Source organism: Cinclus cinclus, chromosome 31 (genome assembly GCF_963662255.1).
Source record: "Cinclus cinclus chromosome 31, bCinCin1.1, whole genome shotgun sequence".
Taxonomy (NCBI): Eukaryota; Metazoa; Chordata; class Aves; order Passeriformes; family Cinclidae; genus Cinclus; species Cinclus cinclus.
Window position 1 is genome coordinate 91,616 of NC_085076.1, and position 16,048 is coordinate 107,663.

At 57.8% G+C, this 16,048-nt stretch overlaps 2 protein-coding genes across 8 annotated transcripts; both read left to right on the forward strand.

Annotated features, from left to right (window-relative positions):
* The first annotated feature begins 499 nt into the window (after positions 1-499).
* On the forward strand, positions 500-8,397 carry UBE2Q1 (ubiquitin conjugating enzyme E2 Q1). Of its 7 annotated transcripts, none has more exons than XM_062511202.1 (13): positions 504-854; positions 2,009-2,113; positions 2,415-2,519; positions 2,831-2,881; positions 4,748-4,888; positions 5,443-5,527; positions 5,948-6,008; positions 6,538-6,628; positions 6,720-6,778; positions 7,032-7,080; positions 7,256-7,351; positions 7,488-7,554; positions 7,977-8,397. In XM_062511202.1, exons 1-13 carry the CDS (start codon positions 570-572, stop codon positions 8,006-8,008), a joined length of 1,227 nt encoding a protein of 408 aa, XP_062367186.1. In that variant the 5' UTR covers positions 504-569; the 3' UTR covers positions 8,009-8,397. The 7 variants fall into 7 exon arrangements, with proteins under 7 accessions (XP_062367187.1, XP_062367188.1, XP_062367186.1 ...); XM_062511206.1 differs by lacking the exon at positions 504-854 and adding an exon at positions 878-1,633; XM_062511207.1 differs by lacking the exon at positions 504-854 and adding an exon at positions 878-1,102.
* Positions 8,398-11,162: 2,765 nt separating this feature from the next.
* SHE (Src homology 2 domain containing E) lies at positions 11,163-15,978 on the forward strand. Its single transcript, XM_062511358.1, has 6 exons — positions 11,163-12,119; positions 12,739-12,865; positions 13,693-14,001; positions 14,454-14,604; positions 14,708-14,827; positions 15,249-15,978. The coding sequence occupies exons 1-6, from the start codon at positions 11,736-11,738 to the stop codon at positions 15,433-15,435; spliced, it is 1,278 nt and encodes a 425-aa protein (XP_062367342.1). The 5' UTR covers positions 11,163-11,735; the 3' UTR covers positions 15,436-15,978.
* The last annotated feature ends 70 nt before the right edge of the window (positions 15,979-16,048 follow it).

The window sequence follows — 16,048 nt, forward strand, 5'->3', positions numbered from 1 at the left end:
CCGTGCTCCGGCTCCGTCGCCGTCACCGCCGCCGTCAGCCACCCCGGGGCCGCCCCCGCCTCCGCCCCGTCGCGGCTCAGGGACACGGCGGAGGGATCTGAGCTCCCCCAGCTCGCCGCTCCACCGAGGTCCCTGCACGGTGCCAGAGGGGCGGCGGAGCCCCGGGCGGGGACCAGAGCGGTAGGGTGGAGCGGTGGCAGAGTTCGCGGGTGGAACCCGGGACCGGAGCCCCCTCGGCTCCGCCGTACACAAGTTAAAGGGCTTTCAGAGCCAGGACTGCTGGGCCTTAGGGAGCCTCGTCCCCGCCGGGCTCCAGCCGTGCCCGGTGCCCTCCCCCCCCACCCCGTGACCCCTCCGCCCCTCCCCTCCGCCTCCCTCGCTGGCCCCGCCCTGCTTCCCCGGGTTTAACGAGCGTCACTTCCGGTATGTCGCGAGAAGCTTTCGGCGGGGCGGCTCCGCCCATTCCGGTGACGGCACTTCCGGGAGCGGGGCCGTCCCGCCGCCATCTTGGGCGGGCTCCGGGGCTGCGGCGGCGGCGGCGGCGGCGGAGCGGGTCCCTCCATGGGAAGATGCAGCGGGCGGGGCCGGAGGAGGCGGCGAGGACGCAGGCGGCGGCGGGGGGACCCGGGCGGAGCGGGGCCGAGGTGGCGGCGGCCCCCGCCGGGCGGCTCCTGAGGCGGGAGCTGCGGCTGCTCGAGTCCATCTTTCACCGCGGTCACGAGCGGTTCCGCATCGGCAGCGCCTGCCCGGACGAGATCAGCTGCGAGTTCGTCCCGGGGGCCGGGGCCCACGCCGGCGCCTCCGCCTCCCGGGGGCCGCCGCCGGGACCCGTCCGTATTCACTGCAACATCACGGTGAGGCCCAGGGGGTGCGGCGTTCCCAGGCTCTGCGAGGGCACCGCAGTGGCTCCTCCTTCGCGCGTACGGGGCTGCCGCCGTTGAGGCTCAGAGCGAGCTGGGCCTGGGCCCCAACGTCCCTGGCGGCGGCTACAGGGCGCGGGGGCTAGTTGCTCCCGGCCCCGTCCTCTATGGGGCCTGCGGGAGCGCCGTACAAGCCACTGCGAGCTCCTCGGGGAAGCGGCTCACGTAGAGAAAAAACAGGGGTCAGTGCCCGGCAGCACTCCCACCATCCCGGTGTACGAGAACTGGCCATTCCCTGTGCTATTTGGAACCGCTAATCCTGTCCAGTTGCTCGTCCCCAGTCATGGAGCCCCTCAGACCGCCCTGTGTACGAGACTGCCTCCGTTTTCCCTGTTTCCCCCGGTTTTGTTTTGGAGGGTTTCCCAGGGGCCCTGATCTGCCTGGAGAAGAGGCACCTGCGGCAGCAGCATTAGCTCTTTCTCTCTGCTCTGGTTCACTCACACCGGGGTTTTAGGGATCCTGGTGCTGGATGGCTTGGTGCTGGTGTGCTGATGCCCTCTTTGATCACAAATTACAGCTGATGTGTGTCTCCAGGCAAGGAGGGCCAGCAGAGCTTGGATAGCCCCTGGTACAGATTCTGACTGGGACTAGTCACCAGGGTTTTCTGGAGGGGCATGTTGGGAGTGTTGCCAGAGGCTTTGTCCTGGATTAAAGGTGCCTGCTTGGCCTCTGCCCTGCGTGGGTGCTGCCAGTTTCATCTCCTGCAACTCCAGGTGCAGAGCTGTGAGGGTAGCATCCTATGGGTAATGTGGGATACCCTCAGTGTCCTGCCTCTATTGCCTCCCACCCCCAGTGGCCCCATGGCCAGAGGGGTGGCCAAAATGCCACTATCTTCCCTTCATGTTCAACCCTGGGCCAGGGGGACACAGCACAGAGCCAGCCCAGCATGGTTGGAGTAGGAGTTTGTATTGCCCTCAGCCCCAGATTTATGCTGGAGGGTAGATCAGTCGCTTGTGGCCTGATCTCTGTAGTCCGGAGGGATCTGTTGGCAGAAGACGCAGGGCTTCAGCCCCCACCCTGTCTGGCTCACTGCTCTCTGCACTGCAATGGCCTCTATCCCACCAACACCACCTTCTCCCTCTCTCTAGGAGTCTTACCCAGCTGTTCCCCCAATATGGTCTGTGGAGTCAGATGATCCCAACCTGGCAGCTATCCTGGAGAGGCTGGTGGAAGTCAGGAAAGGAAATACATTGGTGAGACACGCTCCGCTGCCCGGGAGGCGGGAGGGCTGGCATCTTTGTAGGAGTAACTCCCTGCTTGCATGTCCACAGCTGCGTGAAGTGGGGATTGTCTCTGGTCTTGTAAATGTTCCAGAGATTTGGGATGGATGAGCTTCTCTGACATTGTTTGATGCTGGGATGGGATTTTACGCCCGTGTCTACTGCTGCTTGGAGCAGGAAGGAGCAGCCCTGGGGCCTTTACTTGCTGGCTGCAGTGCAGAGGCTCAGCTTGGCATGGTCCTCACACTTCCCTGACCCTCTGTTCTCTGGACAGCTTTTGCAGCACCTGAAGCGAATAATCTCTGACCTGTGCAAACTCTACAACCTCCCCCAACATCCAGATGTTGAAATGCTAGACCAGCCTCTGCCAGCAGAACAGGTGAGTGGCTCAGGAAAAGGCTCCCAAATCTCAGAAAATAAGTTCCCCGATGTTTGTTCTGGAGGCTTCTTGAGGTTACCAGAGGAGGAACACAGTGGGTGAGGGGTTGGATTTCTGTCCTAGGTGATGCCAGCCTGCTCCATTGGGCCTTGGTACTGTTTTCTGTAAAGGTTTTTGGTTCTTTGCTTTTAATTTGGTTTTGCTTATATATCCCTGTTTGACCTTGCCTTGGAAGCGTCTGGGAAGGGAGGAGAGCATTTTCCCAGGAGGCTGACCACACAGTCTCCATCCTTATCCTTCTCTCTCCACAGAGCACCCAGGAAGAGGTGTCCTCTGAAGAGGAAGATGAAGAGATGCCAGAGGTAAGTGCCCCCACAGTGTGTGAGGATTTATGCCTGAGAGCTGAGCACAGGGAGAAAGGTGCTGAAATGTGTGAGGGTACAGGGGTCTTGGTTGGGAGAAGCTTGTGGCCTCCAGACAGGGAAGTTTTAGATCAAAGGCATTTTGATGCTGAGGATTCTGAGGCACAGCTGGGTGCCACATATTCACAAACCCCAGGATAGCACAGAGGATGAGCAGTGTAACCATGGCCTCCAAAGGCATGTGGATGAGCTGTGAGCAGAGCTGCTTGGACAGTATGTGCTGTTCTCTAAAGCCTGGAATTTCTATGAGAGAGATGGATTTCTGGGTTGCTGTTGCTGCTGGGGAAGTCACTGTTGCACGGGACTCCCACACAGAGAGGATGAGGTCGGGTGGTTGAAGTGTGCAAGTGAGCTAATTGCCAGGAGTTGTGGAGGCAGCCACAATTCACTACAGGCTGAGGGCACCTTGCTGCAGAACCCACAGACTCTGCTTGTTTGGTTTGCAGTTTAGAGATCTGTGGAAGTGGGCGGAATAATCTTGAATCTCCATGGCGACGTTTAGCAATGCCTCACACACGAGAGCAGCACGGGCACTGAGTCAGCAGTGCCGTGGAGCCTGGGGGCAGGTCGCTGAGCAGCAGCACCCCAGCAGCTATGGGGGTTTTAGCAAAGTTAATTACTTGCTAAATTAAGGCTGGGCTTTGCCAGGGTCCACGGGATGGAAAAGGGGGAGGGTTAAACTGGTACCAGAGTAACCTTGTGAATCTGTAAATCTGCTGCTTCATGGCAAATCAGTATGTGCAAGGCCTTCATTCCTGTGGGATGGAAAATAAATCCCTAGGAGCTGAGCATTCCCCTTGTGCTTTCTTCTAATGTCATGTGTTGTGGAGGAAGAACACACGTGTAGAGCAAAGGTTTTGTCCTGAGCGGTGGGATTTGTTCAGCTGTATGGAGGAGTGGAGCAGCAGAATTGTGCCCTGGCACAGAGATTCATTATGCAGGTTAATCTACTCGAGGGATTTTCTGGGAGGATCTATTTTCCTGTGCGAGTCTAAAAATGTCAAAGCTATTCCAAAACTGCTGCTCAATAGCCACAACCAGCCCAGAGAGGCCAGAGTAAATGCTTGTTCAGAGGGTTTAGTTCCAGCGCTGGAGCTGTGCATACCCACAGCCATTTCCAGGCAGCTGAACCCAGTGTGCATGGGGTGAGATTTCTGTAATGGGCCCAAATGGCTACAACTGTTTTTTCCCATCAGGGTCTTGCATTGACATGTGTTATTGTGGGAAACAGTGAAGGGCAAAGGATCTTCTGGGGTCTACACTTGGGGTGTGCTGAGCTGTTCTACAGGGAGGCATGCTGTGTAATAGCCACTCTTGCTGAGGGAATAACATCCCATGCAGCTGGGTTTGGGTGCAAGGGTCTCTTCTTGTGGTGCTGGTGACCTGTGTCCCTGTTGGGGTCTGGCTAGCAAAGAGGCCTAGGTGGCCTGGCACCACTGCACCAAGGGGCTGTGCTTTGTTCCAGCCATCCAGCAGTGTGGCACAAGCTGCTGCAGCCATGGGTGTGCCAAAATCCAGGGTCACTCAGTGACATGGGACTTGCTGAGGAGTGAGAGATTAATGGCTCGTTATATAAACAGGTGTGAGACATGGCAGGGGAGAATCCAGCAAAGAAAGAGTTCACATGAGCCCAATTGAATGCCCAGACTTTGTGTCTTCCACTCTATTTGTACCTCAGATCAAGAGCTGGGGCTTCCTGGAGTGAAAGAGTTGCACTAGGAATCCTTCCTGGGTCAGGGCAGCTCAGTACTCAGAGCAGGGGGGAGCAAAAGCACCTCTCTTTGAGCTTTCCTCTTCCCTTCCCAGGACACTGAGGACTTGGACCACTATGAAATGAAAGAGGAAGAGCCAGCAGATGGGAGAAAGACAGAGGATGAAGGCATTGGGAAAGAAAACCTGGCCATTTTAGAGAAAATAAAAAAGAACCAGAGGCAAGATTACTTAAATGTACGTGTCACCCAGTGGGCAGGTGGGCTGGGGAAGCAGAGGGACTCAAGGGCAAGAGTGATGGAGGCCCTTGCCAGCCCTCGAGCCCTAAATCAGAGGGGCTGTCCCCAGCCAAAGGTACAGCAGTACCAGTTCTCTGGGGCTGATGGGGCTGAAGCAGAGAAGTCTGTGAACTGCCTCTGCAGCTCAGGGAGGGCATTGGGTGCCCCCAGGGCATTGGTGCCTCCTGTGGCAGTCCTCCTGCAGCAAGATCTGGGGCTCCTTTCTGTCCCAGGAGCTGCACCCCCACAATTACCTGAGGCTGTGGAGGTGGGTTGTGCTTTTGCACCCCTGGGCTGAAATTCTAAGACAGTAGATAGGGCACAGAGGTGTTTCTGCTGCAGCTGTGCTGCCTGAGGTGACAAGGGGCAAGGGACAGACTGAGAGATGACGGGTAGGATATGGTCTGGTATAGAGGCTGGACTGAGTTGTAGCTCAGGTGTTGACCTCATAGAGCAATAGCCATGGTTGGGTGCACCATAACAATACAGCTTTCCCCTTCCCTGTTCTTGCAGGGTGCAGTGTCTGGGTCTGTGCAGGCCACTGACCGGCTAATGAAGGAGCTCAGGGATATTTACCGATCACCAAGTTTCAAGGGCGGTGAGTGCTGCCAGGAGCTCCACACAGGAGGATTCCTTCTTGTTCTGTGGGGTACCCAGTGGGCCTTGGAGCTGTGCTCCTCAGCTGAGGGGGAGGATCTCTGGCATTTGATGGCTGTGGCTCTGTCAAGAGTGAACAAAACCACCTTACCATCTCTGTTCCCTTCCACTTCTGGGTGGAAGTGAGGAGCATGTTGTGGGTCAGAGAGTTACCTGACTTTGAGGAGGGTGGTGTTCCTACTCCTTTCCTGAGTCCAGGAGCTTGGAGAAAGAAACTGCTGCCCTCAGGACTGTCCTAGATAGGTGCTGCTTTTCATGGAGGGACAGTGCCAGTGAAGTTGTGCTGGAGGGCCCAGGGGATTTGAAATCTGGGCAATGGCTCAGCCCTGCCCTCAGTGACCCCCCTCTGTTCTCCTTGCAGGATACTATGCAGTTGAACTAGTGAATGACAGCCTGTACGATTGGAACGTCAAACTCCTGAAGTAGGTGTCCCAGCTTGGGATCATGCATTTGTGGTGGGTTTTGATGATGGGACCAGAAAGTCCCTGTGAGCAGAGGAGACCATGGCAGGGGAGCACCAAGCAGACCTTGAGTTAGCCTCTCTCAGGCAGCTGGCTTGCTGTCTCCAGGACAAAAAGGAGATGATATCTCCAGACAAGATGAGGTAATCGGAGGACTCTGCAAGTCTCTGCTGTTCCTAGAGTCCGGAAAGAGGTGCAGCAGGCAAACCCTGAGCTTTCACACCCTCCAGACACCAGTGCTGCCTTTTCCTTGGGCCAGGCAGCCTTTATTTTTAAGCTGGCAGCATGGAAAAGGGGTGTGATGGTCTTCTCTGCAAACCGGAAGCAGAATGCTGGCAGCCCGTGCTGTCGCTGCCCTCGGCGAGAGCCTGAGGGCCCGTGTGACTGCCCAGCTGTGCAGGTACGGCAGCTCTGGGGTGTGGTGGCAATTGAGCACGGCTGACCTGAGATGCACGGCCTTGACTGACCCTCGGGGGTTTTCCTGTCACAGGGTTGACGAGGACAGCGCTTTGCACAATGATCTCCAAATCCTCAAAGAGAAAGAAGGAACAGATTTCATCCTCCTCAACTTTTCTTTTAAAGTAAGGCTCCCCCTCCTCGTGAGACACCTGACTCGGCGAGGCATCAGAGAATGCCTTTCTCAGTGGCTCTGCTTCCCTTCTCTCATTCCAGGATAACTTTCCTTTTGATCCACCATTTGTAAGGGTTGTATCCCCGGTGCTGTCAGGGGGGTGAGTAGCTATCTGTGTCTCTTTGCTCTGCAGTGCTGCTTTCTGCAGCAGTTTTCAGTGGGTTTATCCAGTGCTGTGCAATCCTGTGACTTCCTTGACATGGATTTGCCATTGGGAAGCAGACAGCAGTGGTGAAGTTTTTAGCATATGTTTTCCATGAGAAGTCTAATCAGATAAGATGTTTCACCTCTGGAGCAGTGGGTGGGTACGGTCACATCTATCTGTGCGGTAACTTTGTCTGATTCCTTCCCAGGTATGTTTTGGGGGGTGGTGCCATCTGCATGGAGCTGCTTACGAAACAGGTGGGTGCTGGTCCCTGCAGGAACTGGGGCAGCTGTTCTGCCTACCACACTCCATATTCCTGACAGCTCCTGCTGCACCACTGCCTGCCAGAGCTGAGCAAGGAAGGCCCTTTGGTTGCACTGGGAGCATAGTCTCTGGAGGGGGTCTGGCCTCACCATGCGTTTCATCCCTCAGGGCTGGAGTAGTGCCTACTCCATTGAGTCGGTGATCATGCAGATCAGTGCAACGCTGGTTAAAGGAAAAGCACGAGTACAATTTGGAGCCAACAAGGTAGGGCCTGGACAGTGTAGGAGATTGGGGTGTGGCAGATGGGGGCACAGCCAGCTCTGGCTGCCCAGGGAAGGTGTGTGGGATGGCTTCCCCAAGGTTCCTGCTGGACTGATGGTCTCCTTGCCTTCCCTTGCAGAACCAGTACAGCCTGACAAGAGCACAGCAGTCCTACAAATCCCTGGTTCAGATCCATGAGAAAAATGGTAAGGGCTGAGGGGAAGGGCCTGCATTTTCCCTTGCTTGTTAGGGCTCCCTAGACAAGCCACTTGAGTTTTATCCTGTCTTAAGTGTGGAGGTGACAGCAGCAGTGGCAGCTGCTGTAACGCAATGTGGCTGCAGAGTGCTGCTGCCCTCTCTGCTGCCCAGTGCTGGACTCCAGTGGCTGTAACAAGAGGCAGCACCTCACTGACTGCTTGGACTTGATGATCTGAGATGTCTTTTCCAACCTAAATGATTCCATGATTGCCTACGTAGTGTTGGGAAGTAAGCCAAAGGGAAAGCCTCCCAGTAGCTGGGGATATGTGGCCCTTTGGAAGTGGGACTTAGCTGCTTTCAGCAGGTTTTCCAGGTGCAGATTCTCATTTCCAATGCAGTTTCCTCCCTCACAGATCTCTCCTCATTTCAGGCTGGTATACACCACCCAAGGAGGATGGCTAGTGTGGATCCTGCAGGACCAATCTGAATATCTTCTGGATGCTCTACTTGGATCTTAGTGATGCCTCTTGGCTTTCTCCCAGGATGTAATAGCTATGCCTGTTGCAGGACAATACTGGCTGTTCAAAACTCTAAATAACTGTTTAAGGAGTTGGACTGACCCAGAACACTTGCTGGGCCCATGCTAGCAGGCATTCTTGTTAAAACTCTTGAGCCTCTTGTATTGCTGGAAACTTCTGACTCTACTCCAGTCTAGAGCATACTCCTTACCTATGCTATGGATTTAATTTATTTTCTTATTTCATGTACACTGCTTTTTTTGTTACGGTGTATGATGGATGTGTATGGAAAATGTATCTTTGGAGAAAAATTACAGTTTGTTAATTTGAGAATGTTGGTCTAACTAATTTTTCCCAAGCCCCTGCTGGGTGGGTTGTGCCCTACAAACCCTGCTGCAGCCCTGGTCCCAGGGTGGGGCAGTCAATGGAGCTGTCGGTGGGCCCGAGCCCTGCAGGAAGACTTGGCACTGCCTTGGAAGAAGTAAAGCCCTTTTTTGGCATTAAGGGAGCAGTTTCTGCCCCATTTTCCCTGAGCTAACCCATCTTTTCTCTATAAACTTCAGACTTACACCTTGAAGCACAGCAATCTGTGAGGCTGTCCTCTCCTCTGCAGTGGAGCAAGAGTTTGTGGGTGTATCACAGGGCTGCCAGCTCCCACCCCACACTTCTCCCTGTCCTCTTGCCAAGCAGTAAGATGAGCTGAGGCCTGAGCTTTGTCCTGTTTCTCTTCACTAGCCACATATGGAGGCTGAGGCAGTTGTCCCCATCCCTGTTGGGCTGTGGCTGCAAGCTGCTGCAGGGAGCGGAGCGTGGGCACTGCTCTGTCCTACCACTGCTCCCATCCCTGACCAGGACCTGTTCACCAGCAGTGAACACCCTGTTCTATGGGGTTTTATTTTACTTTCCTTAAGCTATTTTTCTTGCTAGCCTTTGTACTCCAGCCCTCTATGGATGGAGTTGCTGCAGTTGTGGCCTATTGTCTTGAATCCCCACAGCCCTGTTTCGAGACTGCTGGAAGGAGATATGGCTGTTGGAGCTCCTCTAACTTTGGCCATGTCCTCGTCTGGAGGACAGAACTGACACACTCGTGTCAAAGATTGAACCATGCATATTAATTCACTGTGTTTGAATAAAAGTCATTAGAAAAATCAAAGAGCCTCAGAACTCCATTATCTACTTCAGCAGCTGCGTCCCTTGGAATAAAAAGATGCTGTTAGGAGAGGGATTACTAACGGCTGCAGGAGTGGCTCTGGCCTCAGTTTGGGGACTGTTTTTAAGTGCTTTGCTGAAGGACGAGGATTTGTGAAGCTGAGCACTCTGCCCTGTGTCCTCTGGCCCAGACCAGCATGTCTCAGGGTAGCTGAGGCTGGGGGAGCAGTAGCTGCACTCAGCCCCTACCTTTAGCTCAAGCATGTGCTAGGTAGTGGGTTAAGTTAGCTTAATGAGGATTTAAAAGGATTTAAAACATTTGTGGGGCTTTCTCTTTGGTGAAGTAAGGACTGCTTTGCTCACCCCAGCGATGGGGTTGGGTTGGGATTGTGTATGCCAAGTTGGTTGGGAGACCTCATGGCACACACTCCAAGTCATGGCGGGATGGGCAGAACTGAAGAGGGCCCTGCAGGACACCCTGTCACCATGATGCTGACCTGACAAGTGCCGAGGCTGAAAGTGCAGCAGGAGCAGGTGTCTAGCAGGCCATTCGCCAGTGGTGTCTGTTCACACCGGCCCAGTGAGGACCCGTCCCACTCTGAGCCAAGCTTGGCCTTCATTGCCACCAGGCTGGCTCAGGGAAGCTTGTCTTCAAGGAGGTGTGCAGTGCCATCTGTCACCACTGCTGGAGGCACTCCCAAAGCCTTCCCCTGTGGGAGCTGGCAAAGAAAAAGGATGGGAGATGATTTCCTGAAGGGGACATGTGGCACATTGGAGGGAACAGCACAGCAGCGCAAAGCAACCGAGACAGAGATGCCTGCATGTCTGCCCTATTGAGGCCCCATAAAAATGGAGGGGGGCTGAAATCTTCTGAAGGAAAGAAAAGGAACCAGCACCCGAGTTTAGTGGTAGGAAAGTATCCTAGGCCTCAAAAAGGCAAAGCTGAAGCCAGACAAGATTCCACTGGCATCAGCCTGCCAGTGGCCTCACAACACTGCAAGGCACATCCTGCCCAGCAGCACCAGCAAGGTAGCAAGGTAATTACCATCACTTCCCATGACGATGCCAGCGCCCCCACCCTCCCCCCCGTACAGAAGACTTGGGTGCACCATAACAATACAACTTTCCCCCCTCCCTGTTCTTGCAGGGTGCAGTGTTTGGGTCTGTGTAGGCCACTGACCGGCTAACGAAGGAGCTCAGGGATATTTACCAAATAGAAGAGGAGCCCATTAGTCTGCCACAAACTCCCATTCTGGGGGCTATGGGAGCAATTTTGCCACAAAACTCTCTCCTCTTCCCGTAGAGTTGCAAAGGGGGAGGAACTGCTGCTGTAAGGGCCCCCCGGCACTGCAGCCCAACAGAAAGACAAACCAGTGAGCTCTGCCGTGCCGTGCTTTTCTGGCAAGGTAACAGCACGGCCAGAGGTAGAACTTGGCTGGTGTGGTGTGAACCACGGCCGTGGCGGCAGGGAGTGCACAGGCTGCACTCTGCGCCCTGTCAGGCTGTGCACGGGGTGCTGTGCACGAGGTCCTTGTACATCTGGCTGTGCACAGGGGGCTAGCGGGGTTGTGCACAGTCTCCATACACAGGGAGCATAGAGTCCATGCCCAGGACTCTATGGACCCAGGGTTTGTGGAGGGGGCCCACGCACGTAGATCTGCGCCGTCTTTGCCCGGGGGTCCGCCCGTACAGTCTATCTGCGGGATCCATGTGTCCATCTGCTCATCCCATCAGCCAGGCAGGGTAACGAGGTCTCTTGGCCGCACCGGGGCGGGACCCCCACCGAAGCTTCCATGCCTTCCCACGGCTCCCCGAGCCCGCGGCTGCCTGTCCCGCTGGTGCCGGGCCGTTCCCCGGGGCCGCCCCCTCCGGATCTGGGCGGGGAGCGCCGGCCCTGCCACCCTCTTCGGCCCCTCCGGCCCCGGCCCGGCCCGGCCCCGGCCCATCCCGTCGCCGCTGCATGGGGCCCCCCGGGCCAGCCTGACCCCTCGCCGAAGCCCTTCTGCCGCCGAAGACGGGACCAGCCGAGGAGCCGCGACGGGAACCCCCGGCTGCCCGTCCCCGGCCGGACCCTCCGGAGCTCGGAGAGACCCCCCTGTGCCCCGTCCCCAGGGGCAGCGGATCCCTGGAACCTCCCCGGGACTGCCCCGGCCAGAATCCTCCGAGACACGGCGAGACACCCCCCGACTCAACCCATTGCTGGAGCAGATACCCCGGCCCCCTCCGAAACCCTTTCCCGGAGCAAGGGACCTCCGAGGGCCCAGGAGCCGGCACCCCTGGGGACCCACCAGCTGTCCCCGCCGGGGCGAAGGACGCCTGGAGCCCGCCACGAAGGACCCGGTCCCCCGGCCCGCATCCCCGCTCCCGGGCTGGCCCCAGTCCACAGCGGATCCCGTTTCCAGGGCTGGGGGCAGCCGGGCTGCCCAGGGCCCCCCGGCTGAGTCGGCCCTGAGCCGGCGGGGCAGCCGTGGGGTGTCGAGGACCCCCGGGGGGGCTGCGGCACCCTGCATCCCCCCGGCTCCATGGCGGCCAAGTGGTTCAAGGAGTTCCCATCCAACCTGAAGACGGTTTCAGAGAGGGCTCGGCCGGGAAGCGGGAGCCTTGGCAAGAGCCGCAAGAACTCAACCGCTGAGCTGGGGGGCTATCGGGCGGCTGGGGGTGGCAAGGAAGGGGGCAGCCGGCTGTCACGGGACAACCTGCAGTGTCTACTCCAGGCTGCCACTGGGAAGATACGGAAGAATTCCAGGGTGGAGGGAGGCACAGCAGAGGGACCCTCCAAAACCTACATCAACCGCCTCATCAAGGTGGAGGCTTCTGAGAAGAATGGGAAGGGGCACCCTGGACCCCTGTCTGGCAGCCTGCCTGCCCCCGAGCAGGACAAGGGGAAGGCCCCCAAGACAGAGACGGTAAGGCAGGGACTGGGAGCTGGGAGCAGAGGGGGAGATGTGGGGAGCGTGAAGCACTGGCAGCTTTAACTAATTTGGTCTCCGACTCATTAGCCTGGCTGACTTCATCCTTTTATCCTGCCCAGCTCCACTGCCTTTAAATTCCTTCAAAGCTGCCTTCATCCCAACTGCCCTTCATCACCCGTGTGGGGGTGGGGGGGTCTTTGGGCATCCACATCATGGCCTGCATGTCCCATGCCAGTCTGACCCCAGAGCTCAGCTGCTGGTTAAACAAAGGCTGTTGTAAAGCTTTTCTAGAAAGCTGGTCTTTCACCCCTGCACAGCCCTGGGAGGACTGGGAGACAGCTGGGGGGTTGCTGTCACCCAAAAAGCTCCCCCCAGGCTCCTAACCACCACTGAGATATATAGGAATGGTCTGGACTGCCCCCACCCAAAGGTGCCAGTGGGTGCATTCTCTGGGGTTGTGGCATAGCTCCATTTACCCCAGATAAGCCACAGTCCTTCCTTGGAGATTCCAGTGTGCCTGTTCCCTGCCTGGCTCTGTGCTGGTGGCATCTCTGCCACCCCTGCTGGGACTCCTGCAGCCCTCTGAAACCAGCAATGCCTATTCTCTGCTCAGGTCATCATCCTGGAGGATTACGCAGACCCTTATGATGCCAAACGGACCAAGGGGCAGCGGGATGCTGAGCGCCTAGGGGAGAATGATGGGTACATGGAGCCCTATGATGCCCAGCAGATGATCACAGGTATGTGCCGTTTTGAGCCATGCCACAGTGCCACAGCAACACAGCTGGCACTCCTGGCACTCCCTAACCAGGAGTCTGTGACCGTCCTTGGAGCCACCCAGTGCAGGAGGCTCCAGGAACAGGAAAGCTGCTTGCTGCTTCCTGCGGCTGCGCAGGGCCAGATAAGGAGTGGGAGCAAGGCCGGACACTGACCCGTGCTGGCCATCCCCTCAGCTGTTGCCATGACCTACTGCCAACATCCAATGGGCACATGTGGCCAGTGCAAAGCCCTCAATCCCCCCAGTCATCCCAGGGTTCCACCCCCCAAGAGTTCCCAATGGCTGTGCCCCCCAGCCAGCGGCACCCCGGCTGGCGTGGCGACCGTCCAGCTGGCCACAACAACAGGAACTGACTGGGCCGGAAGCTGGAAATAAAAGATTTGCTGCTGATGTTTTTTTTTCCGTGCGGGGCAGCCCAGGCTGTTAGGCAAAGACTGGCGCCGTGGGGAGAAAGAGGGGGTTGGGAGGGGTGAGCCCCTGGGGTGCCTCCCATACAGCTGAGCTCCAGCTAGGGGTGTAGCATCCTGCTGCCATAGAGCCCAGCTGGCCCCACTCCCTGTGCCTGTGGGTCTGTGCCTGTGGCGCCAGCAGCCTCAGGGCTGGACAGCAAACCAGGCGCCGTGAGGATGGGCCCCTTCCTGCTCCAGCTCCTCCCAAGCTGGTTCCCAATGGGGCGTTGCCGGCATAGGGTCCCCAGCACACATCTCTCACTGAGGGCTGGTAGTGGGAGTGGGGGATCTCAGGGGACACACAGACCCATCCCTGACCCACCATCGCTCTTTCCCACAGAAATTCGTCGTCGTGGCTCCAAGGACCCCCTGGTCAAAGCCATCCTGCTGCTCGACGGTCCTGGAGAACCTGGGGAGGGGGGTGCCAAATTGGAACTTGCCAAACGGCCAGGGGGCAAGGAGGTGGCAGGGAAGGGGCCACAGCTCTATGACACCCCTTATGAGCCTGGGGAGGGCGTGGCTGGGGGAACCCCAGAGCGCAGGGTGAGGGCTGGTGATGGGCGCCTGCCTGAGAATGACGAGCGCCCGGCGGGGGAATATGAGCAGCCTTGGGAGTGGAAGAAGGAGCAGATTGTCAAAGCACTGTCAGGTAGGGGACAGGGACAGGATGGGAATGAGGATGGGGGAGGGGGGAAGGGACAGACATGGAATGGGAATGGGGATGGCAACAGGGAAAGGGATGGGGGCAGACTTTCTAGCAGGGCTTGTCACAAGAGGACAAGATGCAGTGGGTTTTGACTGTAAGGGGCACTTTAGATACAAGAATTTCCTTGGGCTGAGGATGGCAAGGTACTGGCACAGGTTGCCCAGAGAGGTGATGCCTGCCTGGTCAAGTTGGATGGGGCACTGAACAGCCTGATGTAACTGAAGGTGTCCCTTTTCATGATGGGGTGTTGGACCAGATGGGGACAGGCACGTGGTTGGAGAAGGGGTTAGGACTGGCGATGAGGAAGGAGCTGGGGCTGGGCACAGGGATGGAGCTAGGGATGGGGATTGAAAGTGGAGGTGGGGTTTTGGGGGCTCACATCTTGTCCCTCCCAGTCCAGTTTGAGGGCTCGGAGCGTCCTAAGGAGGAGACGCTGCGGCAGCATCTACGCCAGAAGAGCTGGACCCCCAAGATGCTGAAGCCGGCAGGCACCGAGCACAGCGAGGGGGAGCGGGTGGACCCTGCCCTGGCACTGGAGAAACAGCCGTGAGTGGCGAGGCCGATCCACGTGTGGGAAACGGGGCGTGGAGGGACGGAGTGCCTAATGTTTTGCCACGGCTCAGCGTCCCCTCCCTGTGTCCCCCCACAGCTGGTACCACGGGGCCATCACGCGGGCCGAGGCGGAGAGCCGGCTGCAGACGTGCCGGGAGGCCGGCTACCTAGTGCGCACCAGCGAGAGTGGCAGCGGCAAGTACTCCATCGCGCTCAAGTGAGTGTCGGGGTGGCCACAGAACGGGGGGGTCTCGGGCCCGGAGGTTCCCACCCTGGGGGAGATGGGGCGAATCCCCACCCTGGGGCGATGCTGCGGCAGGAGTTCCCCGTGGCTGTTCACATCAAAGCCCTGACGGGAAGGAAGCACCCAGATCCCGAGGGACAGCACCCCCTGATCCACGGGGGGGGGGGGTCACCCAGGCATCCTGGTGTGGAGCTGGGGCGGAGGGGGGATACGGCGTGTCCCCCTCCCCGGCACATTGTCGGGTGCGCCAGTGGCGTTTCCTTCCTGAGGAAGTGCAGCCCCTAGAGCCGAAACAATCAGAGCGGGACGGGAACAAACAGGGGTGGATACGGCCGCGGGGCAGGCGGGCGCCGGGGGGGGCTGGCGGCAACACTGATGCCTGCTGGCCGCCCAGGACCAGCCAGGGCTGCGTTCACATCATCGTGGCCCAGACCAAGGACAACAAGTACACGCTCAGCCAGGCCAGCGGCGTCTTCGCCAGCATACCTGAAGTTGTGCACTACTACTCCACTGAGAAGCTGCCCTTCAAGGGGGCTGAGCACATGGCCCTGCTGCACCCCGTCCACTGCAAGCCGCATTAACGTCTGCTGACACCGCCCCCGAGTGGTCTGCGACCTCTACCCCTGTGGCATGAGACACAGTGCGGCCACAGCGATGGGCATTTGTCATTTCTCCAGTCCTGAATGGATGCCACTCCTGGACTCAAGCAGGGCTGTCCCCCTTTTGCTGGGACAAATCCCGACCACCCTGTAACAGAACCTACTTGTCACAGGGCTGCCCACATGCCCGAGGTGGGAGCACACAGTGAGACTGGGACCTGTAATGATCTAGTAAAATAAACCTGCAGGCTGAGAAGAAGCAGTGGTCCGGTGGCAGGCTTGGGATGCGCCTTGTGCTGGCAGGAGTCACCACAGTTTTGGGGGCCAGAGGTACTGGGGCTCCCCCAACAGCACATCTGCATCCGGCCAGGCTTTTTATAGCAGGAGGCCAGCAGAAGGGAAGTGGAACATTGTCCCATGGGTGCTTGAGCACCCTCTTCCCTCGTCCTGTGGTTTCCTGTCTGGGTGCAGCTGTAGCTCCCCTCGATGTTGCACAACCCAGCATGGGGTGGGCAGTGCATGACAGAGGAGGCATAGCCTGGGGGTGCAGGGCAAGAGGTTTGTGCCATGAAGGTGTGCACAGCATAAGGGGTAC

What these genes read in the sequence shown, in the direction of transcription:
- UBE2Q1 (XM_062511202.1), top strand. Translation starts at nt 570, where the DNA reads ATGCAGCGGGCGGGGCCGGAGGAGGCGGCGAGGACGCAGGCGGCGGCG. An exon ending in TCAGGAAAGGAAATACATTG is followed by an intron (nt 2,114 to 2,414) that starts GTGAGACACGCT and finishes TTCTCTGGACAG; the next exon opens with CTTTTGCAGCACCTGAAGCG. An exon ending in TGGAACGTCAAACTCCTGAA is followed by an intron (nt 6,009 to 6,537) that starts GTAGGTGTCCCA and finishes TTCCTGTCACAG; the next exon opens with GGTTGACGAGGACAGCGCTT.
- SHE (XM_062511358.1), top strand. Translation starts at nt 11,736, where the DNA reads ATGGCGGCCAAGTGGTTCAAGGAGTTCCCATCCAACCTGAAGACGGTT. An exon ending in CTGGCACTGGAGAAACAGCC is followed by an intron (nt 14,605 to 14,707) that starts GTGAGTGGCGAG and finishes GTCCCCCCACAG; the next exon opens with CTGGTACCACGGGGCCATCA. An exon ending in AAGTACTCCATCGCGCTCAA is followed by an intron (nt 14,828 to 15,248) that starts GTGAGTGTCGGG and finishes CTGGCCGCCCAG; the next exon opens with GACCAGCCAGGGCTGCGTTC.